Genomic DNA, 17,646 nt, shown 5'->3' on the forward strand with positions numbered 1-17,646 from the left:
AACGAGCTGCCACAGGTGGTAGTTGAGGCAAGTACCATAACTAGATTTAAAAGACAATTGGACAGGGTCATGGACAGGAAAGGTTTAGAGGGATATGGGCCAAATGCGGGTAGGTGGAACTAGTGTAAATGGGCATTTGGATGACATGGGCAAGTTGGGCCGAAGGGCCTGTTTCTGTGCTGTGTGACTTCTTGACAGTAGGAAGCTCCCTACATTGGTCGTGTGGAATACCAGCGAGGTTAGAGAGCTCTCGCATTATGCTATTACAAACGTGGAGTGATATCTACACTCAATAACTCAGTACACAAGAAAACCAACCACCTGTTTTGACAGTGCTTGTATCTGTTCAGTCGACATATCTTGAAGCATATTTTATCAATGGAGTTTGAAGGTTTGCTGGGAAGTTAATAACAATGACAGACAATGTCATTGTCCTGCACTGACATCAGGTGAAGCAGCACATTAATTACAGAGGGAAGTCTGCAAGGTTTAATTACATTTTGGCCTCCAAAGGAAGAATCTTTAAGTGTCTGTGATGAGAGTTTGGAACGCAGGAGGATACAAGAGACACAGCATACTCACTGGCAGGTTTCGCTGAGGAAGCCTCATCCTTCTCTGTCTCCAAGTTCCAAGTTACTCTCTTGACCAGCGGCTTGGCTTTGACTTCGGTGTTGCAGCCCTGTGCTGCTGTATCAAGCTCTGCCTTCACATTCACAGCCTCTGCCTGCTGCAAGAGCACAATCTCCACACATTCCTTACTGCTCTCCACATTCACTGGCCCCAGCTGCTTCTGTGATGAAGCAGTTGCAGATTCATCAGTCGGTGATTCCTCTTGCTTGCCTGTACTGTTTGAAGCAAGGCAAACACTGTCCAACTCTGGTTCTGTCTTCTGGTAGCACTCATCTGTTGAGCTGTTGTCCACCTGCTCACTCTTAAAGCAGCTCACAGCCTCAGAACCTGCAGGGACAGGGCTTTTGGACTTCTCACATGCGCTCACATCCACCGATGCTGCCTGATGACATGCGCTCACATCCACCGATGCTGCCTGATGACATGCGCTCACATCCACCGATGCTGTCTGATTACATGCGCTCACATCCACCGATGCTGTCTGATTACATGCGCTCACATCCACCGATGCTGCCTGATGACATGTGCTCACATCCACCGATGCTGCCTGATGACATGCGCTCACATCCACCGATGCTGCCTGATGACATGCGCTCACATCCACCGATGCTGCCTGATGACATGCGCTCACATCCACCGATGCTGTCTGATTACATGCGCTCACATCCACCGATGCTGTCTGATCACCTGAACATATCGTCTTACCAAAGTTCAAAGAGTCATCTCCAGCACTAGGAGGGTCGGGTTCAGCTGGGAATGGCTGGGGGAATGGTTCTACTTCAGGGCACAAGGCTTCTTTGTTTACTGCCTCCTCTTCTTTACTGAGACCTATCAGTGGAATAGAAACCGCATCTTCTGTAGCCTGCTCCTGGTAACAAGGACTGCCCATTTGGAAATACTCGGAGGGGACACTTGCACTTGTTATTTCGCTGTCATCTTGCCTTGTCTGTGTGTCAGAGTCTTCCCAAACATGCTCAACAGCAGTGAGGATATCCACATCGTTTCCCTCCATGCTCTCACTCGGACACACGGACTCTCGCCATTGTTCGGGAAGTTCCCACTGCCCTGTTGCTTCTTGTACTTGGTCAATGTGCGGCACTGATTCCTCTTTTAGTCCCAGTGAATGAGCAGAGGTCTGGTCCTCAGGCAGATCATTACCATCCTGGGAGCTCTCAGCACTGCAAGGAATGATTAACTCCTGCATTGAGACGTATCTCTGGGTCGGCTCTTGATTGGGGGAGGGAACTTTCTTTTCCTCTTGATCATACTCTGCATGTAGTACTTTCTCCTGTGTAAAGTTCCGTCTGCTTTCGTCCTCTGGGGCTTGGTACTTTGACTGACAGCCCCTCTCTCTGGACTGCGATCTGCTCTGGTCCCTCGATCGCGAGCGGGTTCTTGAGTGAGTTGTTGGTTTCCTCCTTTCTTTGGATCGGGAGTGAGTCTTTGATCTTCCTTTGTCTCTGTATCTGCCGGATCTTCTCTTCTCCCTGGAACTCGACCGAGTGTGTGAGCTTCTCTTATCCCGGGAGCTCGATCTCGACCCTGATCTCCTTTCTCTGGAACTAGACCTGGACCAAGACCTAATCTTCTCTCGGACTTTAGGCCAGGGCTTTTTCCTATCTCTGTTTCTGGAACTGGACCTCGAGGGCCTTCTCTCCCTGGACCACGAGTTTGACCGTCTGCTCTGTCTTTCATACTGCTCCCAACTTTGCTCCCGATGGTACTGCCTTCTCTTTCCTCTCTCGCTGCTGCTGTGGGAGTGTTTGTAGAAACCCTTGTGGTCCTTGGACCCAGAGACCTTCCTCCTCCTCTTGTGGCTGTCAGTAGACAGGTCAGAGGATGAGCTGCCTGACCTTCGCTCCCTTGACCTCGATCGCCTCCCTCTCTTTTCCCTGCACCGTTCCTGCTTCAGTTTCCGTCTCCTGTACCTGTCAAAACTACTGGATCGAGACCGTGATCTGGATCTTGTTCTTCTGCGTTCTCTTGAATGTGATCTCAACTTTTTCCGTTCCTTCGACCGCGACCTCGACCTGTGGCCCCCGCGGTTCCCGTGAACCAAATTCTTGCTTTGCCGTCGGCTGTGAGAACTGGAGCGTGACCTTGATCGGATCCTCGATTCAGGGCGAGCTTCTTTATCAGCTCTGCCTCTTACTTCAATTTCTGAAGAAATATCTACATCAGTTCTCGTATTAATGGGAACAATCTTGTCGACAGCTTTCTCAATCCCCTCATCAGAAGAGGCAGATAAAGAAACACCATCACTGTCTGCATTTACTACCCGTTGCTCAGACCAGGCTCCATCTGGACACACTGAAACACTGACACGCACATTGTCCCACTTGCTCACACCTGATTCTGCCCTCAATTTCACATCCTTGACCTCAACAGAAAGGCGCGAGTCACAAGTAGCTTCCCAGTCAGAGTCCAAAGAAGGTCGAGCACGAGGTGCTGGAGACTCGGGACTCTCAGCTGTGTCTTCTGTTGCCTGGGGTTGAGTTGGGATTTGACGAGGCTCGGATAGCTGTGTAGGGGATAAGTCTATACTGTCAGAATCATAATAAAGACTCAATGTGGGCTCTGTGTGCTTCTCTGCTACTGAACTCCCATAGCCAGGGCTGGACATTGGCGATTCACCTTCACATCTTGACTCAGGCCTATCAGGGGTGGAACTTGATGAACTTGGGTCAGAACCCGTCGGTTCAAAAGGATCGTACATATCATCTGCACTTTTTAAATTTATTTGCAACTGCGAATGACTGTCCTTTCTGCCACAGTGCTGCACTTCATCATCTGTAGGTTCAAATGGGTCGTAGGCTTCCATCTTGGGTAGCCTTGTGGAGTGGACAGCCTTCAGACGCGTCAGAGCGGACAGGTTGGGTGCCACGTCCAGAGCTCGCAGCTTCTCCTGGCAAAGGCGGGAGTTGTCCGAGCCCGAGGACTGAAGCCTTTCGCCAGCCTTCTGCAGCTCTCTGGCTCCTGTAGTCTGCTCACTGCTCATCTGTCTGCTTAAATGAGATGCTCCATTATCCTGTGTGTCGCTGCCAGTCTGAGTCTTGATCTTTGGTATCCGAGGGAACTCAGAGATATCGAGTCTCCTGACGGCTGGCTGCGGTGCAACACGTTTCAGCGTGCCCACACTGCTTTTAATATGAAAGTTGGAGGCACTATTCAGCCATCGGAAAGGTGTGAAGCCGCTGGTTCCCTTCTGACCGTCGCCTGCGTCTTTACTTGCTGCTCCCGTCCATTCCGCATCAGGGAAGGAAACAGACCCTCCAGGCCGAGGGCCGACTGACACCTCTGGCATGGGAGTAAAAGTTCCTGAAAAGGCCGGTCGCATGTTGCTGGACGCTGCCAGCTGCCGCGGGCTTGGTTGGAAACGAGACGTTGATGGAAAAGTCGGCGCGGCCGGCTTCTTGGTGACACCAGCAGTTTTCCAATCCCCCTTTGGGGCATGTGTAGAGTTCCCCGAGTTATAACCACTTGACGCTGAACACCCAGTGGACGCCTCACCTGTTCTGCTGCTACCTGGCGGTAACAGTGCGGGCTGGCCTGACGCAACTGTGGAGAGGGAACGATTGAATGAATACAGTGGGAAACACAGCAACAAAGCACTCTGTCAATATCAACATTACATTCACATCCAATCTGCTGTAATACATTGATGGAATCACGTGTAGCCTTTTCGCTGACTGTATAAAAACACAACAAAAATACTTTTCACTGTATCTCAGTACGTGACAATAATAAACGGAACTAAAACAAAAGTACATTGTTAGCCAAGGAGAGCGAGGGTGCTCGGAGAGATTAAGGCGGTAATCTATATATAGAAGGTACTGGAGTAACTCAGCGGAACTGGCAGCATCAATGGAGAGAAGGAATGGGTGATGCTTTGGGTCAAGACCCTTCTGCAGACTGGTATAGATGTGGCCCTGGTCCTGAATACCTTTCATCAGTTTCGCCAAGGAGAAGACATAGAAAATGTTAAATTCAGGGTGAGGAATGTGGATAATCTGGAGCACGTTGGTGTGAAGGAATAGGAGGTGTTGGATATCACGGGACAATTAATGGTTAATAAATTTCCATGGACAGACGAGAACAACCTGAGGTTGCCGTGGGAAATGAGGCACGAGGTAGTTGGGGCCCTGACAAAGATTGCTGTGCAGGAGACATTGAGATAGCTGTTGTTGTTCCTTTATTAAAGAAAGGCAACAGTGATAAGTCAGGTAACTACAGATCAGTGGGAATTTATTGGAGAATATTCTCAGGGATAGGATTTGTGTACATTGGGAGGCAGGGGCTAATCAGGGATACAGCTCTATCTCATTAATTTAACTGAATTGTTTGGGGGGAGGATGATGAAGGCATGGCGATGGACCTTGTCTACATGGTTGCTAACCCACTCACCCAGCTTGTCCACACCCATCAAGGCCTCTTTAATCCTTCTCCACACTCACATTCCCACTTAGTTTTGTCAAGTGGGTTTAATTATCATATATGCCAGCAACAGAACCAGCCAAAATCTGCTGGAAACCACATATAAACCATGTCAAAGCAAAACTGGCAAAGTCTATAGCAATATTGGGAAAATCAAGACACATTCTGGACCACAAATCATTACATACTCTGTATAATACATTCATATTGCCATATCTGAGTTACCGTGTGGAGATATGGGGTAACACCCACAAAAACCAACCTACAGCCGTTATGCACATTACAAAAAAGAGCAATAAGAATTATCAATAACGTTGGATATCTTGAACGTGCCAATTTATTATTCTTAAAGTCACATGCACTGAAGTTCACCGATCTGGTTACATTTAAGACTGCACAAATCATGTACAAAGCAAGAAATAATTTACTTCCAAGAAATATACAAAAACTGTTTATGGAAAGACAGGATGGGTATAATTTGAGAGGGGAACTTAATTAAAAAAAACAATGTCAGAACAACTCTTAAAAGTATGTGCATACCAATCTGTGGGGTGAATTTGTGTAATGGTCTGGAACAGGAGATAAAACTTAGCACACACATAATTCAGTTTAAAAAGATGTACAAAAACACATTTTTAAAAGGATATTGGGATGAGGATAGGTGATACTGATTGTATTGGGAAGGGTGATTATAGGGTGATGGGTTGTATATATGACTAAGATACTGTGTAGTATATGAGGGTTTTTTCTTTTCTTTTTTTCTCTCTTTTTTGTATGGCTTTGTAAATACTTGATTAGTAGTGTATAAATGTAAATAATTTGGTGTACATATAGCTGCTGGTGTACATATGGTGTACATATAGCTGCTGGTGTACATATGGTGTACATATAGCTGCTAAATTTGTATAAGATAATTATAAGCAGTTGAATAAGGGGTGGGAATTAATAAGCTTTGGCTTCTTCCTGCTCCTTTTCGGACACATACGATTTCATTTATTTATAGATATTGTTTATGACACTTTATAAATATTCTTGTTTTGTTTTTTGTATGCTGTTTCACACTTGCTTTTTATTCTTTTATTCTGTTCGAAATTGTCAGTTGAACAGAGGGATCTGGGAATAACTGTGCACAGTTCCCTGAAGGTGGAATCTCATGTAGATAGGGTGGTAAAGAAAGCTTTTGGTGTGCTGGCCTTTATAAATCAGAGCATTGAGTATAGAACTTGGGATGTAATGTTAAAATTGTACAAGGCATTGGTGAGGCCAATTCTGGAGTATGGTGTACAATTTTGGTCGCCTGATTATAGGAAGGATGTCAACAAAATAGAGAGAGTACAGAGGAGATTTACTAGAATGTTGCCTGGGTTTCAGCAACTAAGTTACAGAGAAAGGTTGAACAAGTTAGGTCTTTATTGTCTGGAACACAGAAGGTTAAGGGGGGACTTGATAGAGGTCTTTAAAATTATGAGCGGGATAGACAGAGTTGATGTGGACAAGCTTTTCCCACTGAGAGTAGGGAAGATTCAAACAAGAGGACATGACTTGAGAATTAAGGGACAGAAGTTTAGGGGTAACATGAGGGGGAACTTCTTTACTCAGAGAGTGGTAGCTGTGTGGAATGAGCTTCCAGTGAAGGTGGTGGAGACAGGTTCGATTTTATCATTTAAAAATAAATTGGATAGTTATATGGACGGGAAAGGAATGGAGGGTTATGGTCTGAGTGCAGGTAGATGGGACTAGGGGAGAATACGTGTTCGTCACGGACTAGAAGGGCCGAGATGGCCTGTTTCCGTGCTGTAAATTGTTATATGGTTATAGATGAAATAAAGAATCAAATAAATAAATAAATAGATAAATAGATTATTACTTGCTGCCACTTAATAGGGCTGTAAACATGCTAACATAAATATATAATAATCAATAATAATAACTTAATAATGGTAATACTATCGAACTAGTGCAGCCAAAGTTACAGGTACACAGTAGTTGCTGAGGTAGTGGTTTGTCTTGTGCAGACTTCGAGAGTCTAATAGTTGCTGGGAAGAGGTTTTTCTTAAACCTGGCAGTCACAGTTTTCAGGCTCCTGTATCCGCTTCAGAATTAAAGGATGTTCTTTTAGGAAGATGATGGAAATTTTCTTTAGTCAGAGGGTTGTGAATCTGTGGAATTCTTTGCCACAGACAGCTGTGGAGGCCACAAGTCAGTGGATAATTTTAAGGCAGAGATAGATAGATTCTTGATTGGTACGGGTGTCAGAGGTTATGGGGAGAAGGCAGGAGAATGGGGTTAGGAAGGAGAGATAGATTAGCCATAATTGAATGGCGTAGATCTGATGGGCCGAACGGCCTAATTCTATTCCTATCACTTATGACCTTTTCTCAGCAACCATCGGCAAACGTGCAAATATGAAACAAAATATTAAACTAAACTGGAATAATCCATTTGCTTCCCTCAGCAACTTGTCAGAAGCTGGGACCAAGCACTGAGCCCACGGTAGCTGAGCCCACAGTAGCTGAGCCCACAGTAGCTCCACTCACAACCTGTTAACCTGGGCCATCTGTTCATCCCCTCTCATTGTTTTCTTGTTAAACACGGGATGAAAAAGGTGAGTTGACCCGCATTATTAATAAAAATAAGAGTAGTTGAAGAGTTTCAGAGAGATTGACATGCTGTGGATGGAGTACCTTTAGCCTTCAGTGATCCATCCCGATTGATCACGATGTTGGAACTGTCCATCAGTAGGACATTCTGCTTGGCCAGGATGCCCTCCAGCACATCTGGAACAGGCACGGCCTGTGGTTGTGCCTCCTGCCCCACAGCTGGAAGCCGCCCGTTTCTGTCACACAGAAAAATCACGTTAACACACGTCCTTGCAACGCTCACTCTGCTGCAAGCCCCGCCATTGTGGAAGGACAGAGGCCGGAGAAGATTGCAGGTGTCAGACATCTCAGGAGCACATGTGACACCTTGCCGTAGATCACAAAGTCCTCCCTTGGCCATGAGCCGACCACACTACCTTGGGCTTCATCCTCCATCACTTTATGCACAGAGTCAATGGACTTCACAGCACATGTCTTTGGACACGAGTCAGGACTGGGCGCAAATGCTGCAGCAGTCTACACTGTGATGAACGACAATAATCTACACAGCCTGTGTGCCCAGCACTGCACAGCCTCTGGAGCGGTGAAGGCTTCCGGCAGGGTCATTAGGAAGAAACAGGTCATCTTTGGCAGGTTGGTGGCTGGCTGACAGTAGAGATATAAGGTGAATAGGTCAGGTAGATACACAGTGTTTGGGTAAGAGCATAGGTTTAAGGTGAGGGGGGTAAGATTTAATAGAATGTGTTCCCACAGAGGGTGGTGGGTGTATGGAACAAGCTGCTTGCAGGTACTAATGCAACGTTTAAGAAATATTTAGACAAATATATGGATAGGACAGGTTTCGAGAGATATGGGCCAAATGTAGGCAGGTGGGACATGTTGGCTGGAGGGCCGAAGGGCCTGTTTCCACGCTGTATCACTCAATGACTGGCAGGGGAACCAGAAGAGAGGAGAAAGAGCAAGGCTGGGACCAATGGCAGAACTTGAATGGGCAATGCAACACTCCCACTGCTGATCTGCTATGCACAGTTAATCCACATCAACACCAGGCAAGTTTGTTTCATGCTCGTGGCTGTGAAAGATTCAAGGAAACAAACCACTCAATAATTACAAACACAGAAAGAAAGGTGCTGAACAACAAACCTCTGACAATCAAATAAGGTAAGAGGCATTAGTCTGGAGTCAGAGCCTTCCTCCTCAGGTGGTAATATGTAATACTAGAGGGCACAGCTTGAGGTGAGAGGGGCAGAGTTTAAAGGAGATGCGTAGGAGATGCGAGTTTTGTTTTACGCATAGGACCTGGAACGCGCTGCGGAGGTGGTGGTGGAGGCAGATACGATAGTGGTGTTTAAGTGACTTTTGGATAGGCACATGGATATGCAGGAATGGAGTGATATGGATTATGTGCAGGCAGGTAAGGGTTGGTCTCGGCATCATGTTCAGCACCGACATGGTGGGCCAAACTGTGCTGTACTGTTCTATGTTCCTCTGTGTCCCAGTACGCTTCCCATCACAGTAAGGGTACATCTGCAGCTTTTCCTACCTGGAGATTTTCACAGAGATAGGTCGGGCGACCGGCCGGTGAGATCGTAGTGCTGAGCGGGACAGGATCCGTCTCTTGTTGCTGAGAGGGGAGCCAAGACTTGTGTCTCCGTACACAGCGTCAGCTTCACTGAAAGACAGCGGACATTTCCACACCAGTCAGTTTGAACACATTCTATATTATTGACAATTTTATGCAAAACTAATGGGTAACCATTCAAATAGTACAAGAAATGTTGAGGAGCTTGGAACTAATTAATTGCAAAGAACCAAAATGATCTATATTCCCAACATTTGAAGGAACTCGCTTTGGAGATATTAAGGAACATCTGAACATTGTTGATGCTGGAGGCCAGATTTTTGCATGGGTCATCCCGTAAACATTTTTATAAAATTCACACAAGGGCAAACTGACCTCTCAAAGGGATCCAGGTCATTGGGGTCACCATAGACTGAGAGTGAAGCGGCTCCGATGTCCGTCCGCATAATCCTCAGGGATGGCTCCAATGGCCTGTACACCGAGGGGACTGAGATCCCATTGACGGGCTTCCCCAGGCCCAGGCTCCGTGCAATGCGTGAGCGCGCTGTCACGCTCACCTTACTCTAATTAAAAACACAGAAAGAAATGTCACACTGATTTTCTGAAGGAAAGTCAGCAAAGTCACACCCAACAGAATCAATGTTGCTCACCACTTTCTTTGCACCCTTCCTTCTCCTCGTCTTTCTCCTGCGTTTTCTCGTGGACTTTTCACCAACCTTACTTCCCAACCAGAGGCCGGTTTTACCGCGAGATTTCTGTGTCCTAGCCTTCTTCCTTTTTTTACCTGTAGGGAGATTACACCACCAGTCGGCACATTCAGTCAGAGTGGGTGGGAACTACAAGATTAGATATTACATCCACCCGCAAAATCCCACTTCGCCTTACGCTAATGGAACTCCTGATCTGCTGAATATACTGATATCAAAGCAGAGAAACACGCACCAAAGAATTCTAGCCACAGTGACAGTGAAGTTACTGAACTAGGTCATGAAGCGACTAGTCCACATGCTCCCCTCAAGGTTTTACGCCCCTCTATAAGATCATGCCTCAACCTACTGTGCTGCAAGGAATGATGTCCCCCGTACAGCTCAGGCCCTCGAGTCCCGGCAACATCCTTGTACACACTATTTCCATATTAATGGCCGTTATCCTATGGCAGGGTGCCTGAACACATTACTCCAAGTGTGACCTCACCAACACCTTGTACAACTACTCCACCTGGTCTCTGACATTGTACAACTACTCCATCTGGTGCATTCCACGTGCGTGGTTACCTGATCTTTTCCAACGTTTCCTTGTGGTTCGAGCTCGGGGGGCGAGGGGCCGATGATACACTGCTGTATTTAAACCCGCAACAACACACTCAATGGTTTCATCCAGCAGGCTTGGGTTCATCAGGTACTGGGGAACATCCTGTGGACACACACATTACAGGCGTTACAGCACAAGCTGAATTACACGTTGGTGTCTTTCAGTGCAACCCAACAACTGCAATCAGCTTCCTTCACCTGACCTTATGTGACAGAAACTCAGAACGAATGCGAGTCAGAACTACAGCACATGGTACTCATCTTGCCACAGCATCAGAGCTCCATCGAGATGTACAGCATGGAAACAGGACCTTCAGCCCACATTGTCCATGCCAACCAAGTTGACATACTGGGCTTGTCTTATTTGCCTGCATTTTCCCCACGGTCCTTTCTATCCATTTATCTGTTCAATAGTTTTGTAAAAGTTTGACTTGTATCTGCTTTTATAGGTACATCCAGCAGCTCATTCCACACATGGACAACCTTCCGAATGATAAAGTTGCCTGACGCTGGCAGGTGGGACTAGTGTAGCTGGGACATGTTGGCCGGGGTGGGCAAGTTGGGTCAAAGGGCCTGTTTTCACACTGTGTCACTATGAATCTAGGTCCCTCTTATTTCTCTCTCCTCTCACCTTTTGCCTGTGCCTTCTAAGAATGTTCTAGTGTGGTACAATGACTGTACAGTCTAGGATTTGATATCAGGAGTTTATGTTAACTGTCCTGTCCCACATCAAACCATCTCCCCACATTCATTCATATCTAGTTTCCTTTAATTTCAAGCCTCCATTAATTTCAACACCAATATGGGCTCAATAATAGAACATCCACAGCGTGAAGTAAAGATTTCCAAAGACTGACAAGGGGGAAAACCCTCCTCACTCCTACAAGGAGTCTCTATTCCTCGTTTACACCACTATCCAGGACCTGTCAACCCTTGAGGTTAGATCAACTCTCAATAAACGGCAGCTGGAAATCTAAAATGAAAATAATTCAGGTCAGACGGCATCTGTGGAAAGTGAAACTTTCAGGTTAAAGACCGTTCACTGGTTCTGATGAAGGATCTTCCACTCGAACCACCTGGTTGCCTGATGCCTCCACAGATGTTGCCTGATGCCTCCACAGATGTTGCCTGATGCCTCCACAGATGTTGCCCGATGGACTGATCGTTTCCAGCATTTACAATTTTACATCATCTGGCATTTTTCCTGGTTCTGGAATCAAATCCAATCCCATTCTACTTTATTAATGACTATACAGCAAACCTCTCGCCCCAGAAATCACAACGTAAGAAACTGCAGATGCTGGAATCTTGAGCAAAACACAAAGTGCTAGTGGAACTCAACGGGTCCGGAGCTTCAACAGAGTCTTAAACAAACTACTTCCCATCTCGACAGGAACATATAATGAAAGTTACATCGGGGATATGTCCGGGGCAGTTGGTGGTCCAGTGAATGATCACTGAAGATGCTGCTGAAAAATGGAGTAAACACAAGGGGCCCAATAACTCCTCGTTTTATGATCTTCTGACAATGTACTTGGTGTTTGCCTCCTGATAATTTCAACCATATCCAGACTGTGAAGCTGTATATTGTGCTGTCCACATACCCTGATCTGGTGAGCCCGGGTAATCCTGCTCCTGTTCACATTTGCTCGCACCCTCTCGCTCTGACGAGTCCTCGCTATGGCCCGCGTTCTTCTGGCAGTGAGACGTAACCGAGACGTAGTGGGCTCCTGGGGTGCGTCCGCAATTAGGAACGCCAACTCCTCATCATCGATCTCTTCTACAGCTGCAGACAGAGGAAACCAGGTTTAATATTACTTCACCAGGCTCTCCCATTAGCCCTTCCACTCTGACGTTTGTGCTTGGATTAAATAACTTTCTAGTATATCGCCCCATGCAGCTGGCAAATTCATATCGAAGGAACCGTTACCCTGTGAGCTGGGCAAATCACTGGCTGCTTCATAGCCCCCTGCAACAAGTCATTGACATGCTGATAAATGTAAAAGCCCATCTACAAGGGCTGCTCTCAGGTTGCTCTGTTTAAATCAAATGATGGAGAATCCAAATAGAATCCATGTACATTAAGGGAAAGGGAGTAAATAGAGAGAGAATAGAGCCCGTCAGAATTCAATGCAGTCATCTCTGCGTGGAGCCAGAGCATCTCTGCGTGGAGCCAGAGCATCTCTGCGTGGAGCCAGAGCATCTCTGCGTGGAGCCAGAGCATCTCTGCGTGGAGCCAGAGCATCTCTGCGTGGAGCCAGAGCATCTCTGCGTGGAGCCAGAGCATCTCTGCGTGGAGCCACAGGAGATGGCAAGAACATTTCTCCTCTGTTTTTACCTTGGTGAATATGTCCCTGTGAGGTATAGCTTGGGAACTATAACCAGTCATCCTAATATCTCTGGACAGCAAGTTACTGGAGAGGATTAGGGACAAGATATATATGCATTTGGATAGACAGGAGCCGATTAGGGTTAATCGGCATTATTTTGTACGTGGGTCTTACAAATTTGATTGAGTTTATTGAAGTCAAAAACCAAAAGGTTGACAATTGAGAAGCTGAAGACATTGTCTATATGGATTCAGCAAAGACTTTGATAAGGCTCTGCATGGCAGACTGCTCCACCACCGACCGACCCCCCCCCCAGCGACCAGCTCCACTGCTGGTGACCCACGACTCTATAGGGTCCAGCAGGGACGTCTAGTTCCTGCTCCACCATAAGGCCGACTGTCGTCAATGGTCTGTATTAACTACTCTGAGGGAAAGGGGCAAAGTGATGGCACCCAGGCTGAGCCCTGTTCACACTCTGAACTAGACTGAAAGCTGCACATGCAGCACATGCACTTCCAATGCAGAGCAAGTATCCTCCCACTAGCACCAGCTCAGCACCAGCACAGAGCAAGTATCCTCCCACTAACACCAGCTCAGCACCAGCACAGAGCAAGTATCCTCCCACTAACACCAGCTCAGCACCAGCACAGAGCAAGTATCCTCCCACTAACACCAGCTCAGCACCAACACAGAGCAAGTATCCTCCCACTAACACCAGCTCAGCACCAACACAGAGCAAGTATCCTCCCACTAACACCAGCTCAGCACCAGCACAGAGCAAGTATCCTCCCACTAGCACCAGCTCAGCACCAGCCCAGCCCAGCACAGAGCGAGCATCCTCCCACTAGCACCAGCTCAGCCCAGCACAGAGCGAGCATCCTCCCACTAGCACCAGCTCAGCACCAGCCCAGCCCAGCACAGAGCGAGCATCCTCCCACTAGCACCAGCTCAGCCCAGCACAGAGCAAGTATCCTCCCACTAGCACCAGCTCAGCACCAGCCCAGCCCAGCACAGAGCGAGCATCCTCCCACTAGCACCAGCTCAGCACCAGCCCAGCCCAGCACAGAGCGAGCATCCTCCCACTAGCACCAGCTCAGCACCAGCCCAGCCCAGCACAGAGCGAGCATCCTCCCACTAGCACCAGCTCAGCACCAGCCCAACCCAGCACAGAGCGAGCATCCTCCCACTAGCACCAGCTCAGCACCAGCCCAGCCCAGCACAGAGCGAGCATCCTCCCACTAGCACCAGCTCACTTTCACTCACCAGCTGTGGGATTGCTCTCAGCACATTCTGGACAAAACCATTCTTCCACTGGGACGGTGTGAAGGGCAGGAGTGAGACAGTCCAAGTGATACCTGGAACAAAAGAGTGACAGCCTGGATCAGCAAATACCCACAGTGCAGACCAGTTGTACATGTGGCATGTAGACATGACAGAGCTAAACGATTCATGAAGTAGCAGTGAATACTTCCCAGCTGGTCAGCAACCCCCAAACAGAAATAGGCACAAAATGCTGAAATAACTCAACGTGACAGGCAGCATCTCTGAACCAAAACGTCACCCATTCCTTCTCTCCAGAGATGCTGCCTGTCCCGCTGAGTTACTCCAGCATTTTGTGTCTATCTTCGATTTAAACCAGCATGTGCAGTTCCTTCCTACCCAAACAGAAATAGCTCATTTACAACTTAAGATGAGATTTGTCGGCAAGATCTGCCTCTCTGTACAGCCACAAGCCACACTAATTGTGTAGCAGCATGGAGTGATGTGCCATGTCATCCTCCTAACTGAATACAAGAAGGAGCTGGATGAACTGAATGGCCTCATCTGTTCTGACATTGCTTCTATATATGGTGAACTCTTCAGAAGCTGTGAGTAAAGGTTCCAAGCTTTGTCATATTTAAAACACACAATCTGTTTCAAAATCTGTAAAGTTGCTGACTCCAGGTTTTCTGTGTTTTGTTTCAGACTACTGGAGCCGAAGCCCCATTCAACCAGTACCTTGATTAAAGACCAACTCCTTCCCTCAGTTTATCTTTATACTTTAGTACTTCATCACGTCATTAATTGCCCTCAATATGCACAACACGTCAAGATATGAATCAACATTTACAGTGCTTGAACATTTTTTACATCACTTTATTTTGAACCTCTAAATGTCAAACATGAGGAAATAGGACTAGCTCAGATGGGGCATCTTGCTTGGCATGAATGAGTTGGGCCGAAGGGCCAGTTTCTGTACTGTATGACTCTATCTGTAACAGATTTGTGGACTAGTGACCTGGGCTCAGGCCCAGCAAAGAGCTAGCACGGCTAAATGGGCCAAATGGGCAGTATATGGCAATGGTTCCATAGCAATTCCCGACAGTGTTCCGTGTGATGGGATTCCACTCCTCTGCACTTACATCGTCACGGTCATGGAAATAGTGCTTGGGCAGAACCTTACGCCAGCACATGGTTCCATCATGACAGCATCTGTTTTCAGATGGTCAATCACTGTCTCAGTGTCAAGGGAGGTCGGAACACCACCCCATGGCCAGCAAAGAGTGCTTACTGTCCTGGTTGGCAGCAAACTAGCAACAGGGCTGTGCTAAATGGGCCATTACATTATGGTTGGTTTGTTCCTGGCCTCTCAGGCCTGATCTTGCATTGCGCCCTTTTTGTCTTCAGTCACAAACAAGATTGATTAGTTGAGAAATTGAAATAAAAGGCAACCAATATCGTCAAAGACCCGCACTGTCCTGGCCACGCTCTCGTCTCACTGCTACTGTCGGTACAGGAGCCTGAAAACCGTGACCTCCAGATTCAAGGACAGCTTCTTCCCAATCAACGACAGACCCAGAACAATGCACAACACTAACCTCTGCAACTGTGGACTGTGTCTCTGGTGGCACTGGACTATGGGACTGCCGACGGGTACTATTATGGTTACCTAGTATTACAGTTATTAGTTTATTGTATACTTATCTCTGTGTCATTGTGTTAATGGGCCTGGCAAGCTGCAACATTGTACATATGACAAGCTTTGACTCTTGCCTCTTGCTAGTTTGTCACTACAGAGTACATAGATTAATGTGTTTTAATTAATTAACTGACTTCCTCAGAAACTGAAGGCTAACACAAGACAGGCAAGTTTAACGAAAGATACTGAGCATGATCAACCATGTGTTGCTTGGTAACTCAGTGACTGCATTGGGCAGTTCATTTTTAAACAAAGCACAACCCCACATTAAAGAGTAAAGATAAGGTGACTGATGGAGCAGATTCCCTGCCCTCTCAACATCCCAAAGCATTTTACCGCCCATGAAATGAACCCTTTCTAGCAATCTAAGAAATGGAACAGCCGAACTGTGTCCAGCAAGCTCCTGTAAACCACATCATGGGAACAGCATGGAAGGCCATTCGACCCATCATCTCTACCAGCTCTATGCAAAAACAATCCTTTTCCGCTTTCCATATCCTTTCAGATATTTATCCAGTTCGTTTTGGAACACTGGACCTCAGCCCAATGTATTCCCAATTCCAACTATCCTGTGTGGACAGACATTTTTGTTCTATGCTCCCTGATTGATGCACCTTCCGTCAATGGGAACAGTTCCTCTCTATGTCTATCCTCCTGCATTTAAATCCCTCTCAACTGTTCCTCTTCCAAGGAAAATGATTGCAACTTCTCCATATCCACATCATTCAGTTGCTTGTCCCTGGAATGAGTCAATCTCTCCTGCACCCTCCCTAAAGTCTTTGAATCTTTCCGACAGTGCATGGCCCAGAATTAGACACAGTATTCCAGGTTTGGACAAGCCAAAGTTCTTCAAAGGACTACTGTGACTTCCTTGCTCTAGTGCCCCAAACAGAAAGCCTCAGATGCCTGTTGCTTTTAAACCACTTTCCTCACCCACTTTCAACATAGTGTGCGTATATATATATATATACATCTCACACCTCGAACTGTACTACTGCACCCCTCACAGTTCACCTCCCTCGACATTCTGCATCATCTGAAAGCTTAGAAATTATGGCTAAGTACAAATTATTAAGAAAATTACTGTTCGTTGCACCAACCTCTCAGGGAAAGGTAGGAAATGGGCAGAGGTGGAACAACCTTTCAGTAACCGACTTCACACCATTGTAAGTTTGTGTGTTCAGAATACTGGGCTTGAAAAGCAAAGTTCTTCACCCCACACTGAGTGAGATGTTCTATGATCCTTTACTATGAGCATTTATTGATCAACCTTGACACACCACCATTATAATCTTCTCTCCAGTCTAATGAGACAATCTTTCACCACTACTCTCTCATCCCTGTACGGTGTTAGTTCTCTATCCACTGGTATCCACATAGCAACGTGATACTGACGGTTGTTATGAAGCTGGTTTGGGGATAAATATAATCCACAAACAAGCTGTGTTAATTCTCAGGCAAAGCAATAGACAATAGACAATAGGTGCAGGAGTAGGCCATTCGGCCCTTCGAGCCAGCACTCGCCATTCAATGTGATCATGGCTGATCATCCACAATCAGTACCCCGTTTCTGCTTTCTCGTCAAATCCCCTGACTCCGCTATCTTTAAGAGCTCTATCTAACTCTCTTGAAAGCATCCAGAGAATTGGCCTCCAATGCCTTATTTCATTCTATCCACATATGACAGTCCCGCCATCCTGGGAATTAACCTCGTGAACCTACGCTGCACTCCCTCAAAAGCACAAAGCACTGGAGGATTCCAGTGGGTCAGGCAGCACCTGTGGAGGGAATACACAGATGA

General features: G+C 46.8%; 1 protein-coding gene across 5 annotated transcripts in view; it reads right to left on the reverse strand.

Annotated features, from left to right (window-relative positions):
* The window catches only part of LOC116984480 (PHD and RING finger domain-containing protein 1-like), a 70,153-nt gene that overhangs the window by 11,481 nt on the left and 41,026 nt on the right, over window positions 1–17,646 (reverse strand). For 3 of the 5 annotated variants that reach the window (XM_033038608.1, XM_033038607.1, XM_033038610.1), the window contains 8 exons: window positions 14,150–14,241; window positions 12,161–12,342; window positions 10,521–10,659; window positions 9,897–10,030; window positions 9,622–9,809; window positions 9,208–9,336; window positions 7,749–7,900; window positions 583–4,188 (listed from right to left, as the gene is read on the reverse strand). In XM_033038608.1, the coding sequence (XP_032894499.1) occupies window positions 583–4,188; window positions 7,749–7,900; window positions 9,208–9,336; window positions 9,622–9,809; window positions 9,897–10,030; window positions 10,521–10,659; window positions 12,161–12,342; window positions 14,150–14,241 (4,622 nt within the window). Of the gene's footprint in view, window positions 1–582; window positions 4,189–7,748; window positions 7,901–9,207; window positions 9,337–9,621; window positions 9,810–9,896; window positions 10,031–10,520; window positions 10,660–12,160; window positions 12,343–14,149; window positions 14,242–17,646 lie in introns of those variants that run through there. The other 2 variants (XM_033038609.1, XM_033038611.1) reach the window with 2 other exon arrangements.

Source organism: Amblyraja radiata, chromosome 20 (genome assembly GCF_010909765.2).
Source record: "Amblyraja radiata isolate CabotCenter1 chromosome 20, sAmbRad1.1.pri, whole genome shotgun sequence".
In the NCBI taxonomy this organism is placed as follows: Eukaryota; Metazoa; Chordata; class Chondrichthyes; order Rajiformes; family Rajidae; genus Amblyraja; species Amblyraja radiata.